This window comes from Lemur catta, chromosome 3 (genome assembly GCF_020740605.2).
Source record: "Lemur catta isolate mLemCat1 chromosome 3, mLemCat1.pri, whole genome shotgun sequence".
Lineage (NCBI taxonomy): Eukaryota > Metazoa > Chordata > Mammalia > Primates > Lemuridae > Lemur > Lemur catta.
In genome coordinates, this window is record NC_059130.1 from 9,577,538 (window position 1) to 9,596,596 (window position 19,059).

At 37.1% G+C, this 19,059-nt stretch overlaps 1 protein-coding gene across 1 annotated transcript in view; it reads right to left on the reverse strand.

The window, feature by feature from the left end:
- VAV3 (vav guanine nucleotide exchange factor 3) overlaps window positions 1-19,059 on the reverse strand; it is a 357,886-nt gene that overhangs the window by 51,690 nt on the left and 287,137 nt on the right. Inside the window, exon 20 of the mRNA XM_045546671.1 lies at window positions 11,453-11,589. Within this exon, the coding sequence (XP_045402627.1) occupies window positions 11,453-11,589 (137 nt within the window). The remainder of the gene's footprint in view (window positions 1-11,452; window positions 11,590-19,059) is intronic.

A 19,059-nucleotide genomic window follows, 5' to 3' on the forward strand; every position in this document is an offset into this window, starting at 1 on the left:
GATTTAGCTAAGAGAGTGGGGGTAAAAAGGAAAATCCAGACAGAGAGTAAAATGCACACCAATGACTGGAGGTTCGAGAAAACAGGTCTCCTGGGCAAAGTTCTTACCAATCGAACCCTTCATTTTTTTTTTTAAGCTTAAAATGAGGAAAATACATCTGCAAAAAAAAAAAAAAAATTTGTCTGGATTGTGTTTGTTGGAACACCAAACATAGCAAGCACACAGCAGTTCTGTGGGAAGTAAAAGTTCTTGACAAGGCGAGAGCCACCATGCCCCAGGTCCCTTGCCTCTGGACATAGTGACTAGGAATGCTGCCTCCTTGCGAGACTCTCCCAAATTCTCTCTAAGCTCAACTTGCTTTCTGACCTTTTATCCTTTCCTATATGACTCTTTCTCTGAGGCAAAACATTGTAAAAAGCAATAGCTTATACATAGAGCAATGTTTTGTTTCCTGATTTTTCTACCAATAAAGCCCAAGTTGCCTTTAAAACTGTGTTTTCCTGAGAGGTGTTAAAAAAATTAAATGACTCTGCTAAAACAAAGGTAGGATGGTCTAACATATAGAGCTAAAGTAGGAGACCAAAAGTCGGGAAGAGACTCTAATTTTCATTCTATAACTGCCATCCTATTGACCAGTGATACATCTGGCCCTTTAAACCACAGTTCCAAATGAGGGTAGCATCTACCCTCTTTGTGGAGATCTTTGTGAATTAACAAAAATGTGTGTAAAACATTTTCACTCCTTAGAATGAAGATCATGTAGATGCATGATTTATAAGTGTGAAGTATCACAACTATTTTCTAGGTTATTTAACTTTCATTGTGGGTAAAAATATATATTATTTTTGGCACTGATTACAGTTCTACTACTTATAATTGCCTTTTGGTTCCAATTAGCTTACAAAATTCTCCCTGTGGAACATTCGGATATTCATAAATGACAATGGAGCAAATAAAACCCCATGATATAATACACAGGATCCTCACTGTTTCACGAGCTTTATTCTAAGAATAAAACACATATAAAGCACTCTATTATAATAGAAACCATAGATGGCATGGCTTAATTTTACATTTCCCTGTTTTTCTCTCATGCCCTCTCTTTTGCTCCGATAACTGTATCTTTTCTGGGAAAATAAAATTCCTAATATGAACAATCTCTTGCAGCATGAAGAATGTGATCAGGAGTTACGAAGCCTTTATTATCATAAATTTTAACAAATACTTAAAAGCACCAGGTTTGTCATCATCAGTTGGATGACGTGATCAAAATTGTTCTGTATGTTGTTACACTCAGTAAAAACTATGCCTTACACCTGCACTAGGAAATGTATCCTAAATGGCCAATTTCCTATTTTATATTCATTTCACTTGAAGGCAATTTTATAGAGCTTTCAAGGAAAGAGAAAGAAAAAAAGAAGACAAAGGAGAAAAGAAAAAAGCTGCCAAAATGAATCCCTTCCATGCAAAGATTGAACGGCTCAATTGATAATTCATTGTTTGAAAGAAGTTATAATGAAAATGCAGATAGCCTCATTCAATAGCATTAGAAATTACTGTTGTTATAGTAATAACACAGACTAGACTCATAGCTATTCCAAGAAAGAAAGTCCTGATAATTTGTACTCTCTGGACATAAACTATGTAGAAAATATGACAGTCTACTATAAAATCTGACTTTCCACACTAATGAGTGAAGCTACTCACTTGAAAAAACAGAGGAGGAAACAGTTTAGAAAGCATAACTTCCTGAAAATTTCCAAGTCAGCCAAAGCACCTAGCTAGTACAAAAGACATTTTTGAAATTCAAATACAAAGCCATTGTAACATCTCAATACGTTTTCTACATTTTGATCTATAGGTTTAACTCTAGATATATTTGTAACAACATGATTTGCAAAAACCCTTAACAAAAAACTCAAAATGGAAACAAGGTACATCACCTTGCTGAGCTTGGATCATTCCTTACATCATTGAGGCCACAAGGTTATAAACTGGTTGTCTTGTCTCTGGTTCTCCCGATATGAAACACAGAGTCAGACACACAAGAGGCACTTTATAAGTACCTGAATGGATGGATGGATGAATAAGAGCTATTGTTTAATGAGTACCGTACTAGAACTCCTTTGTATATTATTTTATTCTGTACACAGTGATTATTGTTACTTCCACTTCACAGATGATAAAACTTAGGCCCACAGAGTAAGTAATCTGTTCGAGGTCACAGTGCTAGTAGATGGCAGAGTCAGTAAATAACACTCAGCAAAATAAGCCGTGATTTGCCAAATTCTAGCACACGAAAGAAAAACACTTAACTTGCTTCTTTCATGCTAATTATGTCCCAAATGAGACTGGATAAGGACCAAAAAGAGGTACTTAGAAACTATAGCAAACAAAAGCAATTAAAAAAAAACCCAGTGGATGAGTCACATTTTTAGGATGCAAACCATAAAGTACATGTCTTCTTTGAACATGAAAATTGGCAAATTAACATCCACAGAGCCACTGTAATCACCCCTAAAGACACTTATCACTTCAAAGGATCAGCCAGTATATGATTCACACATTTACACCCAAAAAGGCGGAAAGATTTTTGTTCAGAATTTTTGAAAACATGTCACTCTAGATCATGCCATTGAGTAAGTGCAGATTCAGCCCAATTTCCTACCTGTACCTTCCATACGTGCAGTCTCTGAAACCAAGGCTGATTTAATCACGACAACCTTGGGACACTGTAAGATCTGAAGTGCTTTTGGGATTAGAGAAAACAATCATAGCAAGTTCAATACAAAGTTTGTGGCAACTTTATGGTATATTTTTATTGTATATTAATTCTTTGAAAATGTACCTTTTATTTGGTAACTATCAGAGCCAAAGTATTGAGTTCATTGTAACACCTATTTTGTAAGCTATGCTTAATAAGTTGGGTTGCTATCAATTACCAAATAGTAATCAGTACACTATTTGGTAATAGTATAAAGGGTATAAAGTCATAATTAGCATGGAATCTTACCAATTAGATTATCTAATCCCTAGCTCACATTAGATTTATCTAAGGTTTCGAACTACTCATGGCTGGGCTTACCCTAGGCCAACTGTATCCTAATCTCTGGAAGTGGTGCTGTGTGTTGACATTACTACAACCCCCCCCCCCAATCCCACCCCAACCCGGTGATTCAGCCAGGGTTGTGAGCACTGCTCTGGTCCAGACCCCCTCTTGTAAAATATGAAGAAACTAAGCTATACAGTGATTAAGTGACTTGGCCCAAGCCATATAGCTATTTAGTTGCAGACGCATAACTTGAATCCAGCTTTCTCCCTCTGCCACGGTTCCTTTCAATAAAGCTAGCATTTGTTACATAAAAATCCGTTGACTGGCTTAGAGGTATCCACAAGACAATTCTGACTCATGTTAGTTACATCCGTGTCAGAAACACTAGATGAACTTTTAGCATATCTGAAAATTCAAACATATCACTGGCTGCCAGCAAGCAGTAACAGCTCTTCTAAAGACAAGAGTTCATAATTGAAGTGTGAGCTGTAGCTGAGTGGCGAACACAGAGGCGGCACTCAGTACATACTTGCTGATCTGAAATAAATGTGCTAGTTGTTTTTCTCTGTTCCACATTAGCCTAACTTGTTCCTAACCGTTACATACTCCCCCCACAACAGACATACACACACGCTTCTCATTTCTGCTATCATTCTCCTGAGCATCTCCATAGCCATTCTAATACCATATCAAAAAATCCTCATGTTTACAGGCTGCTGAGAAGAAATGACAACTAATTATGTCCTCCTTTTTGTCTAGAAAGAATAGGAGGCAGCAGAAGTTAGTACAAAAGAGTAAAGGGCTGGTTATCATAGGATCTGCATTATTGTCCTACTTTCAACACTGTGTACTGTGAGGAATAAATGAAATAATGGATCTGGAAAACATCGTGAAAAAAATTGAAAGCACCATCTAAACCTAATGTGATAGGAAAAAATAGTGAAGACTTTTTTTAAAAAGATACTAAACAATTAGGTTTTATAAATCTAAAGTATCAGTAAACAACAAACAAACAAAAAGAGTGGAAAGGAACAGAGAACTAAGAAAAATGTGAGTCCAGGATTATCTTTGTAAAGCTAAATGCCTCATTGTGCATGTTTCTAGGATTCCTACTGGGCTACACCCACAATCTTCAGAGTGATCCCAAACATACCATAGTTCGGGAGCCGCTTATGTGCACCAGCATCTTCAACATTTTGTGCTTGGCTCGGCTATTTCCTATTCCTTTCTCTGAGGAACTGGTTGGCTTTCAGTATTCTTGGGAATGGCTTACAAAATCAGTTTATTCTTAGAACTGCTCAGACAGCTTCAAAAATGTTTTCTGTCTGCGGTACACTGTTGTTTTGTGGCCTCCAGTGAACCACACCTCCTGGTATTCAATTGGTACAGCCCCCTCCTCTTATATCTGGGCTGGCCCATGTCCTGTGTTAACCAACAGAGAGCAGCAAAAATAATTCTGTGCCAGTTCAGGCAATAAGAAGGTCTGGCAACTTCTTCTTGTACCCTCTTTGGAGCCACCAAGTAAGCAGTCTAACTACCCTGAGACCACCATGCTGTGAGGAAGACTAAGGAGCCACTGAAGAGGGCAACATGGCAGGCAGCCTCCACTGAGTTCCTACCCGGACAGTGGCTAACACCAACTGCCAACCCAGTGGAGGAGGGCATTCTGGACCTTACAGCTGCCCCAGCACCCCAGCCTACATCAAGTGAGGCACAAAAACCGCCTTATCAACCCATAGCAGTACGAGAAATAATAAATAATACAAAACTTAAATATTGTCACAAATTTGATGATAGTGAAAGGAACCCATGAAACCAGTTTCTTTAATTAGCATAAAGGCAGCTATCTTCTTACATGGCACAAAAGCCACAGTCCCCTGTCCTTAGGAAGCATAAGGGTTACCAGGGCAGCATGAGCTTCAACATAAATAACATGACTATAAGAGAGGAGAAAGAGTGTAGTAGTTAAGAACTTGGACTCTTAACTTAGCAAGAATTCCTAAGTTTCAATCCCAGCTATGCCAAGTTACTAGCTATGTGACTTTGGGCAGGCTACTCAACCTCACAGTGCTCCAGTTCTCTCGTCTATCAAATGAGGATAATAACAGCAATTAATTTCATAGAATTTTCATTAGTATTACATGTATTAATATAAGTAAAGTATGCTTAGACCTCTACCTTGCACATAAAAACGTATAGTGAACATTAGTTGTTGGTGCCATTGCTGTCATTATCATTACAAGAAAAGAATAAATAAGAGGTAATTCTGCCCACTTCTGCCTGGGAATAGGGGTAGGAGTAAGAGGATCACAGGCAGCAAAGATTTCATGGAGGCAGCTCCAAGTGAAATGCCATAAAGTGGTAGGTACTGGTGCCCGGGAATGATGGACACACAGCAAGTGGGAGAATGGTGAGATCTGAAGTCAGAGAAATAGGCAGGGACTGCAACATAGATCCCCTAGTTCACATATGTCTCCATTTGGGCTAACAAATGTGAATTCTGTATGGCAAGAAGGAAGACTGGAAGACTGTTTTTGGTTTGTTTGTTTTTTTGAGACAGAGTCTCACTCTCTTGCCCAGGCTAGAGTGCCGTGGCATCAGCCTAGCTCACAGCAACCTCAAACTTCTGGGCTCAAGCAATCCTACTGCCTCAGCCTCCCGAGTAGCTGGGACTACAGGCATGCGCCATCATGCCTGGCTAATTTTTCTATATATTTTTAGTTGTCCAGCTAATTTCTTTCTTTCTTTTTTTTTTTTTTTTTAGTAGAGATGGGGGTCTCACTCTTGCTCAGGCTGGTCTCGAACTCCTGAGCTCAAAATGATCCACCCACCTCAGCCTCCCAGAGTGCTAGGATTACAGGTGTGAGCCACCGCACCTGGTCTGAAAGACCTTAACAAGGGATTATGAAATTGCATCTGAATTTTGCAGTGGCATGAAGGATGGGTGTAATAGACAAATTCTGGAGGTGAGGGGACCAGTGAGAAGGTAATCTCAAAGGTCATGTAAGAATTGATAAGAGTAGAAACTCTACAGTGGAGATGGAGAGGAAGAAATGCATTGAGAACATTTAGGAGATAAAATGAGGAGGATTTGATGACTAAAATATGCACAGAGGGCAAGTGATAGGAAGAAATAGAATATACAAACATTTCAGACTTGAATGTAGGAAGGCAAACGAATTGGATGGTCATGTCACCACTCATGATGTGATTGACATTTGTAGAATACTACACCTCCAAAAAGCAGAATATGCATCCTTTTCAAGTATACGCAGAACATTTATCAAGACAGGTCATATTCTAGGCCACAAAATAATTCTTAATAAATTTAAAATGATTCAAGTAATACAAACTAGTTCTCTTATAACATGGAATTAAAATAGAAATTAAGAACAGAAATACGTCTGAGAGATCCCTAAATATTTAGAAACTAATTAATATACTTCTAAATAACCCATATGAAGAAATTCAAAGGGCAATTAGAAAATATAGATGCCCCTTGACTTAAAATGGGGTTATATCCCAATAAACCCATCACAGGTTGAAAATATCCTAAATTGAAAGTGCATTTAATACACTTACCCTACCAAACATCATAGCTTAGCCTAGCCTACCTTCAACATGCTCAGAACACTTACATTAGCCTACAGCTGGGCAAAACCATCTGATACAATCCCTATTTTATAATAAAGTGCTGAATAGCTCATATAATTTATTGAATACTGCACTAAAAGTGAAAAACAGAATAGTTGTATGGGTACTCTAGGTGTGGTTTTTACTGAATGCCTATCATTGTCACACCATTATAAAATCAAAAAAATCATTAAGTCAAACCACTGTAAGTCAGGAACCAACTTTATTTTGAACCGACTGGCTGAAAATGAAAATTTACAGCATCCCAAAATTTTGGGGAGGTAGCAACAGTAGTACTTAGAAAAGAAGTTTACAGTACTAACCTCCAGTATTAGAAAAAGAAAGGAAAGTACTCAAATCAATAAGCAAACACCCTACCTTTACAAACTAGAAAAAGAAAAGAAAATTAAACCTGAAGGAGAAGAAGTAATAAAGACCGGAGCAGAAATCAATAGAAAGAAAGAAAAACAATAGAACCAATAAAACCAAAAGTTGGTTCTATGAGAAGATCAATAAAATTCATAAAATTCTGACCCTCTAGTCAGACTGACCAGGAAAAGGGAAGACCCAAATTATCAATGGCAGAAATGAGAGAGAGATACCACTACAGACTCTATAGATATTAAAAGGATAATGAAGGAATATTATGAACAAATTCATACTATTAAATTTGACAACTTAGACAAGGTAGACAAATTCCATGAAAAATACAAAAACTACCAAAACTCACTCAAGAAGAAACAGATAACATGAATGGCCCTATATTTATTACACAAATTGAATTTGTAGTTTTAAAAAAACCTTGCTACTAAGGAAACTCCAGGCTTAGATAGCTTCCCTGATAAATTCTATAAAACACTTCAGGAAGATATAATGCTAATTCTATAAAGCTCTTTCAGAAAATTGAGGAGAAGCAAATAGTTCCAAATTCATTCTCTGAGCATTACATCATTACCCAAACCAGATAAAGATACTACAGGAAAATAAAACAATATATAAAAACGATAATATATCATTGCCAACTGGAGTTTATCTCAAGAAAGCAAGATTGATTTAATGTTTGAAAATCACATTTACCATATTAATAAACTAAAAAAGATACAATCATTTCAATTGATGCAGAAAGAGCATTTGACAAAATCCAATATCCATTACTGATAAAAACTCGCAAGAAACTAGGACTAGAAGAAAATATCCTCAACTTGATAAAGGGCATTTATAACAAACTACAGATAACATCATACTTAATGGCAAAGGACTTAATGTTTTCTCTCTAAGATCAAGAATAAAGCAGGGATGTACTCTCTCAACATTTCTACTAGAAATTTTACTGGACATTTATAGCCATTGCCACAAGCTAAATAGAAATAAAAGATTGCAAAGGAAGAACAAAAATTGTGTGTATTCATCATCAACATGATTGTCTACATAAAAAATATCTGCTGGAATCTACAAAAGAAAAGCTACAAGAACCAGTGAGTGAGTTTAACAAGCGTTACGGCATAAAACATCAATACACAAAAATCAATTATTATTTCTATATACCATCAATGAACAGTAGAAATTGAAATTTTAAAACTATCACTTATAATAGCATCAAAATGAAATGTAAGTACAGATAAATATAACAAAAGATGTGTATGACCTTAACTCTGACAACTATAAAACACTGCTGAGAAATTAAAGACCTAGATAAATGGAAAGGATAGCATGTTCAATGATCAGAAGACTCAATATTGTTAGGATGTCAATTCTCCCAGATTGATCTATAATTCAATGAAATCCCAAACAAAATCTCAGTAGGCTTTTATTGGTAATATTGACACAATGATTCTAAAACTCTTATGAATTACAAAGGACCAAGAATAGCCGAAATATCTTTGAAAAAAAGAAAAGAACAAATTTGGAGGAGTAACACTGTCTGACTTCAACACTTTTTACTAGCTGCAATAATCAAGACAAAATTGTATCAGTATAAACATGAAGAAAGAGATTGATGTAATGAAACAGAGAATCCAGAAACAAGACTTAACAAATATATGGACAACTCCTTTTCTACAAAAGCGCAAAGGTAATCCAGTGAAGAAATAACTGCCTTTTCAACAAATGATGCTGGCACACCTAGGTATCCATATACATAACCCCCCCACCATTAGTACCATATACAAAAATTACTCACAATGAATCATAAACCTAAATGTAAAATATAAAACTATAAAACTTCTAGAAAAAAACAAAAGAGAATGTAGCTGCGGGATAGACATAGATTTCCTAGATAACTTAAACCCATAGAATGATCCATAAAAGAACAAATTAACAAATTGGACTATACCAAAACTAAAATTTCTGATCTATGTATAACATTACTAAGAAAATTAAAAAAATACAAGGCACAGATTAGGGGAAAATATATATGGAAATAATATATTTTATAAAAGATTTGTATCCAAAATATATAAGGAATTCTCAAAACTAAGTAAGAAAACACATGACTTGTTAAAAAATTTGACAAAATATTTGAACAAGCACTTCCCCAGTGAAGGTGTATGGATGGTAAATAAGCACATTAAAAGATGTTCAATGTTATTAGTCATTAGGGAAATGCAAATCAAAACTATAATGAGACACCACTTCCTATCTGATAGAATAAATAAAATTAAGGAGTGACCATACCAAATGTTGGCAAGGATATAGAGCACCTTAGAAGTCTCATATACAACGTATGGAAATGTAAAAAGGTACAGTCACTTTGAAAAGCAGCCTGGTAATTTCTCAAAAAATTTAACAGATATTTACATATGATTGACCCATTCCCTTCGTGGTATTTACCTAAGAAAAATGAAAGCATTGTGTCCATACAAAGAATTATATATGAATGTTCATAGAAGCTTTATTTGTAATAGCCAAAAACAAGTAACAACCTGAATGTCCATCAACAGGCTAACGGATAAACAAATTGTGGTATATCCACACGTGGAGTAATAATCAGCAATAAAAACAAAGAATTATTGTTACATACAGAAACATGGTTGAATCTGGAGATACGCTGCATGAAAGAAGCTATAAAAAATATTTACTATTAATATATGATATACAATATAAAATTCTAAACCATGAAAACTCATCTATAGTCTGAAAGCAGAACACTGGTTGCCTGAGGGTTGGCGTGGGGGGACAGCAAGGCAACAGGGAGGGACATAAAGGGGGGATTCCAAGGGGCACAAAAACTTTTAGGGCTGATGGATTTGCTTATTATCTTGATTGTAGTGATGGTTTCACTTGTCTATGCATTTGTTAAAACTCATCAGATTGTACACTTAAAATATGTACAGTTTATCATATATCTCAAAGCCATTTTTACAAAAATTGGCACTAGTGATCCAAGTAGGAGTAGTTTCTGCAGGAGACTGGATTGTGAAGAGGACACAGAGGGGTAGAACCTGAGCACAGACTATTTCCCCAACAAGCCCATCCTTGGGCGTGGGAGAGGAAGAGGGTGAGAGAGCACAAGGGAGCCTGACATAACCAGACAAAAGGGTATTATTTGTGTTTGAGCATGTTTATATGCTATAGAAAAAGTCACAGTAGAGGGAATAAAGTTGAAAATTTAGAGGGCAAGAGCCAGCTGATGAAATATGGGACAGGAAATCCAAGAAGAAAGGTAAGTCTTGACTAAGAGGCACCTTATGGCTACAAATACAGGTATGTTTTGTGGTTAGGTTGAGAGATGTGGGAGTGGGCTGAAGAGTTCATAGAATTCCAGTTTGTTATTCTCTCTCTTCCTTTTCTGGAAAGGATGAGGTCTGAGAGGAACAGGATACTTAGAAGAATAGTAGAGCTTTAGAAAAGTAATTGGCTATAGCAATTGAATAGCAGTCGGAGAGAAACATTGAATCTAGGGGCATTCTTATGTAACAAGATGGCAGAAAATAAAGTAGTTTTAAGCAAATAAAATAGCTATCACTTCCACATGTGCAGAATGGATTATTATGCAATTGTCCTCCTCTGCTTTCTCTTTCTTTACCTGCAACAAAATTTCGCTCATGTGCTAATCTTTCTGTTGATCCTCCTTCTCTCTTCCCTCGGTGCACAATAGGTTTGTAACAAATTCTTCAACTTTCTTGGGAAATATTTCTAACTTACACATGAAACAAAGAATAATCTAATGAACAGCAGGGTTCTACCATCCATCTTTATCAAATCTTAACATTATACCATATTCACCACAGTTAATGAAATACTTGAACCAAATATAGGCTTACTGGCCAAGAGAGATTTCGTCACCGGCGAACATCAACATGCTCACTTACTCTTCACATTTCATATATTTCAAAAATAATGCCCAGAGACCCAGTAATACCCCAGGTATTGCTGTGGGTAGGCAAAAATCAAATATGGTCAAAAATGGCCACTGGCAAGCTAATTAGGTAGTTCCCCCAACATGAACTGTTAATATATTAAAGCCATGCAAATTAGATCATACCCACAGGTCCTCAGTTTGGAAAAATGCTCTGATAGAGTATGAATTTTTTAATAAAAATGATAATTATGACCCATAGCACTGATAATATTTTTCTCTAGTGTTCCAATGCTCACTGCCACTTTGGCATTGGTAAATATGGGGAAGGTTAATAAAAAATAATGTTTCTCTCACATCATGTATAATTTCTGAAGCCGAAAGCATGCAGTTTCTAAAGACAAGAGCTTTATTCTTTAAGCAGTAATAAATCATCCATTAAATCTAACAAATTGTCATTTGCATAGTACCTGCCAAAACAGGCTGTGTGCGTCTCCTCTCAGAAGCTCAACCGTGTCCCCTGCCTGAATGTGCAATGGCGGTCCCTCATGGAGAGCAGGGGGTGGTGTTCCGGAATACTTCCTAATGACCTGCATCTTTGGTAAACCTGAAAACAAGCAACACGCATTTTAGAATTGAGAAAATAATGATGTGTGAAGTCTACATGTACTTAAAAAAAAAAAAAGAGCCATTATTTAAAGGTTTTAATACCACCAAATCCAAATAAATATTTGGAGTCACTACAATGGAATGCTTTTCAGCTTTCTCATTATATGAGATGGTAATAGAATAAGACACATATTTATCCCCTGATCCCCTACATACTTTTCCTCTCCCTCACCGTCAATCTCTTTTTGGTCGAAAAAATATTTCTCTTTCAGCTGATGCCTGCTTCATAAAAAACACATCACGTACAGTTTAATGGAAAAGAATCAATTTTTTCATCAACTCTATCCTTTCTGCCTATTACCTTCCTCTTGGGCATTGGCTGATTTCATCACTGAGGAGGCTCACCCTTTCTGTGTATGTACCACATTGCCCAGTATAAGGCTCATATCTTAAGGTTATCTTTGTAATTCAAAAGCAAAACGGTGATGGATGTGCCACTGCAATACTTAAGACATTTATATGGAGAAACTCTTCAGGCTCAAATTTAGGCTTGCAAAACAGACCCAATAAGGGGAACATGTCTAAGCCAATAGCATCAACAATATTTGAAATACAGATCCATCCCTTTCCTTTGTATCTCTTTGAATGTGCAATGAAGACCCCAGTTCAATATTTCATTTTTGAGAACAGCAGCTTCAATTGCGCACGGGCCTAATTGCACCCATATTGGTCACAGTGGACAACCTCACAGTCACTTTTTCATTTAGAGTTGAAACCGCTCCTTCCTAAGAGAGAGATAACTCATAAACGTGATGTTTTTGCACATTTAGGGACGCAAGCCATTGCTTATTACACTTCAGGACGTTTTGTTCGAATGATTAACCATGGTGAAGCTGTAACTGGCTGAAAACACTACACTAAACAGATAAAGAAGGATGAATGATTGTTATTCTGTTCTAGATGTCCAAGTTACTGAGAAAAGATCTCAAAAGCTCCACGAAATGCTCCAGCAATCAAAATCCTTTTTGACAGCCACCTCAGAGGGGGTTAAACGAGTGTGGCTACAATTTAAACAGAATTGAAAAGTTTTAGCCAACAACTTTCTTATCCATATAGTCAATCAGAAGGCAGAGGGCTGAAAAACACTGCGCCCTTCACCCCAATTTAGCTGGCGTGGCTGCTGAGACATGTTAGGAGTTGCTACATCTTCCCTTTGCTTCAGTTCTTGTGCCACAGAAGCCTGGAGGGATGACTTTAATCTCACACTCAGGCGGCGTTGCCCTACCAGATGTTACAAGGTGGTGCCCTAACACAAGCAGCAGACTTCATTGTCTTTCACAAAAACAACATTCCATGAGAACTCTTCTTGGTGAAATTTCTTTTTTATTTTTTTTAATTTCAGGATATTTAGGGGGTACTGACATTTTGGTTACATATAATGCCTTTGCCTCACCCAAGCCAGAGCCACAAGCGTTCCCATCCCCCATACAGTATGCTCCTTACCCATGAGTTGTGAGTTTACCCATCCCCACCACCCCCCTCCCACCTTCCCGGCACCCGATGAATATTACTTCCATGTGAGCACCTAAGTGTCGATCAGTTAGTACCAATTTGATGGTAAGTACGTGTGGTGCTTGTTTTTCCATTCTTGTGATCCTTTGGTGAAAATGTTTATCAGACTTGTTCTCAACACACCGTAAATGCCTTGAGTATGGAGAGAGCTTATTTTACATGTTCTATTAAGTTGCTACTACTACTTTAACACATTAACTGTCATGTGAGTCATATTTACCTGACACTAGTTTTGAGCCCGGGGCCTCGTGAAGCATATGTAACTCACACATCTCTTTACTTTTACCCTTATGAACTATTTTTCAAGTGGCATATAATTCACGCACAGATAACAATAAAAAATAACAAATTTTCCATTAAATTAGAAAGGATTGTTTTGTTTTTGAAGTTTTTATTCTATTTTCATAATAAAAAAATGTGGCTCCAGAGGAAATTTTTTTTTTTTTTTTAGTATGGCAGTCAATGTGTTAAAATGAAACCTAAATATCCCCTGCACACAGTAACTGATTTAGAAGTTCAATATGTGGATAAGGACGCAGTATAAAGTCGAATTTCTAAAATGGAGTCTCGGCTGGGTGTGGTGGCTCACACCTGTAATCCTAGCCCTCTGGGAGGCCGAGGCGGGTGGATCGCTCGAGGTCAGGAGTTCGAGACCAGCCTTAGCGAGACCCCGTCTCTACTAAAAATAGAAAGAAATTATCTGGACAACTAAAAAAAAAAAAATATGTATATATATAAATTAGCCGGGCATGGTGGCGCATGCCTGTAGTCCCAGCTACTCGGAAGGCTGAGGCAGGAGGATCGCTTAAGCCCAGGAGTTTGAGGTTGCTGTGAGCTAGGCTGACGCCATGGCACTCACTCTAGCCCAGGCAACAAAGTGAGACTCTGTCTCAAAAAATAAAAAAAAAATAAAAAAATAAAAAAATAAAATGGAGTCTAGTTTGCATGATACTTATTCCATATCTGGGGGTCAGAAGCACAGTTAGCCTCCATTTCACTGAGCATTTCTAGGGCAAGGAAAGCATCTCATTTGGCAAACTCCCTGGGTATTTTGTTTCTGTGACAGTTTTTAAATAGACGCTAAAGGCAAGAAAAAGGAGTTTTTAAACCTGAAACAGCTGATGTGGCCTCAAATGCTGGGGACAATCTTGAGCCCTGGCCTTCGCTGCAGTTGGCCAAGAGCCACAGACATGAAAGAGAACAGTGCCACATGACAAATGACAGAAACACCAGTTCTTTTATTGTCCACATGCCCAAGTTAGTCATTCTCAAGAAGAAATGACTGAAAATTCATAGTGTTTAGGGAAAAAATTTAACTTTGATGATATTTTACCACCTAAATAGATATTAAGCATTAAAATACAGAAATATCCAGGCTACATAAGAGGCTGTAGGATGTTAAGCCAGAGCAATGCTACCTCATGTATCTTTTTGTAAATATGGACTAGAATGCCCATAACACACAGCCTAGGAAAATTATAACATTTAAAATTAAAAAGAGTACATCTATTAATATGCTATGGTCAAGAAATAAGACCTAGCTATGCTACAAAGTAGGAATGATAGACTTCGCTTTTATAGTCCTACTTATTCCTTATTTTTTCATTTATTCTATCTTTTCTGCTGTTACTTTCTTCTTGATTAGGAACTTCATTTGGGAAGTTCATCTAGTAGCACACTAGCATAGGTATGTTGCTGACCTTGTTCCTAAGGCAAAAATGTGTAACCCTTGTTAAGAAGTATGGTTGAGCCCAGGTAACAGCCAATAGAACATTATAACTAGCCTCAATTCAGCCATAATCAACTTGCAAAGAACAGTGTTTATTTGATTTATGTCCTTTTTTTTTGTGGAATGAGTTTGGTCTATGATATAACGAAATTTTTTTTTTTTTGGTCATTTGTTAGGGTGATCTTTGGCTATTTATTTCTAATTTCAGCACGATCTGTTGTCAGGGCTATAGAGCTACAGAGATCAAGAGATAAAAGAAATGAAGCAAGGGTAGCACAACATGATGAATTTTGACACTTTGTCCCTTGCTTCTGATGCTAGCATATAGTGGGCATTCTATGATACTGGTAGGATGGATGATTTCTTGCTAAAAAGCCCCTTTATGTTCCCTCCTTTTACAAAAAAAGGCACAACATTGCTAAGAAGGCAAACATAATCACATGAACTGATAGATTAAAAAATGCAATTAAAATAAGAGAATGGGTTAAACTTCATGTCAGCACGCAATCATCAATATAATTCTTAACACAATCTACTGCCGCAGCAGGCATCACACTTCACAAATGAGATTGAGAACAGAAAATAAATTAGATTTACCGATGTTCATATTTCGAATAGCCATTTAGTTTTAATTTAATGTAGGTTTTCCTCTCCCCTTATAAAATATGGTTGACAGGTTTTAACCTCCGTTTAAAAATGTCCACAGTCACATGTCCCATGACAACTGAGTCATTGTTACATACAGTTTATTAAAAAGGTCTTCCTGAAACTTACTCAAAAATCTCTCTGTGTGTAACTTTTCTCCATTAACCTGCCTCCTTCCATCTGGAATTATGCCGAAAGCAGCAAAATCTCTGTTTTATAGATTACCTTTCCAAAATTTGTTCATGCTCAAAATCCCTAGGTTCTTTAAAAAAAAAAACTCCATTCACATTTTCCCTTCGCTATCCATACTTCAAGCAATTCTGAGATGCAAAACATCACAAACTATAAAAGTAGAACTGTAGGTTTCCTCATTGACACTGATTAAGTGGAAATAAATAGCCAATGGTTATCCTTTTAAAAAAGACCAAAAATATACATTTCATTACATTATAAATTCACAACTCATCCCAGAAAGCTACTTCTTTCTTCTTGGGAAAACATAGACTTAATAGTTGTGTAGTTTCTTTGTACTCCAGAACTGCATTTTCAATGGATATATTGATAGAACTACAGTGTTGCTCACCAAAATCTGAATAGTTATACTGCAACTACCTTCGCACAATGAATGCAAAATAATCACATGTAATTTCAACATATCTATTTGGGCAATCTTGGAAATTCCCACAACTATATAATTATCTTTATATTTATCTAAGGGAATATGATGAAAACGGCTAAGCCAAAATTAGATCTCCTGCAAAATGTTTAGTCATTTTAGCTTCTTTTATTCCCTACAACAAATGTGTTGTTGTACAGCTAACTATATCCTTATTAGATAACTTGTTGACAATTTTGCCCTTTAACTTTTGTAAAAAAAAATTAAAGGTGCTTGATCTTAAATAAGAAAAGATCCTTCAGTCATCCTTGTATATGAGGAATTAACACACAGAAGAACTGGCAACATTAAAATAATGGTTATACTCTAGGGGTAGTCATGAGGTTCTGGTTAAATAAAACTAAAGCCACATGTAAGTATGTGGAACACTAGAGTTTCCCAAAATAATACACAAGTATTTTTAAAAGGGAGACCTGAACCAAGATTTCCTTTCAAATCTGAAATGCATGCCACTAAGAGTGACGTGTGCCAAGAAATTTTTTTAAAATGTGCTTTTTTATAAAGTTAATTCTAGGTAGAATCCTATTAGAAAATTTGCCACATATAAGCTATTTCACTGATAATTTTCACATAAGCCCTCAATGAACTTAACAGCTAATTATACCAGAATCAACCACTGTACCTTCTAAGCAGGGCAAAGAGAGTGATTGCCACAATATAGATTAGTATCTATTCATGAGGCTGATATCCCTGCCCTAATGCAATGGCTTCCCTGGGGCAATAACTTAGAACAGCGCTGCCTGGTAGATAAATGGGCTGTCAGTAATATGCTGCCCTTTCACCTCTGAGGCCTAATTTAAAATCTAAACACAGCCACATTAAAAAATAATTAGTTTTACAAGATGTCAGAGGATGTAGATGGTTTATCCTGGGAAACTGATCACAAGCATAATACATTCATTGATTCATTTAACGTGTTTTCAGCACTCCGTAAATGCTGGACATGGCGGGTTCGGAACAGAGCAAGGGCAAGTTTCCTACCCTCAAACAGCCTGTAGTCAGTGCACTGAATAAAGAGACAGGTGAATTCAAAGACAACAAAACAATCGGGCATGGGCTCTCTTCCAGTGAGAATTAAATGTGTGTGTTTGTGGGTGTGTGTGTGCGTGTATCCCTACCACAAAAATTTAGGAAACGTTTTAATAGGTCTTAAGTAGGATCCTGAAATATATATTTTATTTTTTCTACGAATTTCCTAGGTCTGGTTTCCAAACTCTAGCAGGTTTGGGAATCACATTCTTGTGGATATACGTACAAAGTACCACAACCAACATCCACCACTACCAAATTTGCTTTTGAGAAAATTACAGTGAAACAAATACTGTCTGGCATCTTACCAACTAACCCCCTCTAAATTAACATCTGGACCCTTCCTGATAATCAACGAGTGTGCAGTCTAAGCATCAGGCCCTGATGACCAGGCGGAGTGGCTCCCCTGCCCACCACACCTCGCAGGGCTCTTTCCAGGAAAGCACCGCTCTCTCATTCACTTCCTGCTCTTCACAGACGAGTAAAAGGAGCCTCAGAATGGAAACCATCTGCTACAACAGAAGCAGGCAAGTTGCTGGAAAACAAACTGGTCTAAAGAACTAATTGTTCACAAAGGGAACACTCCCCATCAATAATTTTAAATTTTTTCACGCAGAGAAGCCTACAGTATTTTTATAAACAATGATGAGTCAAATGAAGGAAATAGCACTGTCATTGCTCATATAAAAACGAGGATCAGGGAGAGATGCCTTCCTCCAACTTTATAAACACTGACTAGTCACTCTTTGGCACTGCCTACTGGAGGATTAGTGAATAGTGAATCAAGGATGAAAGATTTAATAATGTCTTTCAGAAGTTTTTTTTTCTTTATTAAAAAAGACATTATAGGCTACCAAATATAAAAGAACTATAAAATTTTATGTGTTAAATTTAAAAATCCATGCAAATTTAACATTCTGTTCTATCGTATATGTACATTTTAGTGAAAAAAAAAAATTGTTAGGCAGGGACCAAATCTGCAGGTGGCAGATACAGGCCAGAAGGGCAGTCCCTAGGGGTGGAGAGCAGGGGAACAAGTCAGGAGACGGTACTGCAGGAAAATGCAGAACACCTGACAATCATGTAGCTCAATCGTCTGGTAACATCCCACACCTCCTTTAAGCCCGCCCCCCAGACCAGGCCAATAAAAGGAGACCACCTGGGCATCCTTAACATCTTTCTCCACTGACCGGTTCCTCTCTCTGGAATGTATTTTGGCTTTGCATAGCTTCTTCTTTTCTGCAACAAAAGCTGTTTGTGTGGGGTTTCTTCCTGTCCACGATCACTCTGTGGCACTGGCCTGCTTGTGATTCTTCCAAGCAAGGAACCAAAGAACGAGGACAGCAGTCCACCAAGAAAACGGATCTGACACAAATGTTTTCTAAAATCTTTAAATAAGATCAAAGGTCTAGAACATGCCAGGTATTTGGCAGACCCCTAGCAAACGACCATTCCTAGGGATGTGAGGAGTTCAGTTTGAAGAACACAGCCCTGAGCTATCGCATCACCTTCTTTAAAGACAGAAAAAGAAAATAAGCACATAATTTTGAAGCAAGAGTATTATCGCCTAGTCTACCCACCTTATTTTCCACATTATAAAACTAAAAGGCTGGGTACAGTATCTCACACCTGTAATCCTAGCATTTTGGGAAGCCAAGGCAGGGGGATCACTTGAGGCCAGGAGTTCAAGACCAGTCTGAGCAACAAAGAGAGACCCCATCTCTACCAAAAAAAAAATATATGTGTGTGTGTGTATACACACACACACACACACACACACACACATACATAAAAGCTGAGTGTGGTGGCTCGCACAC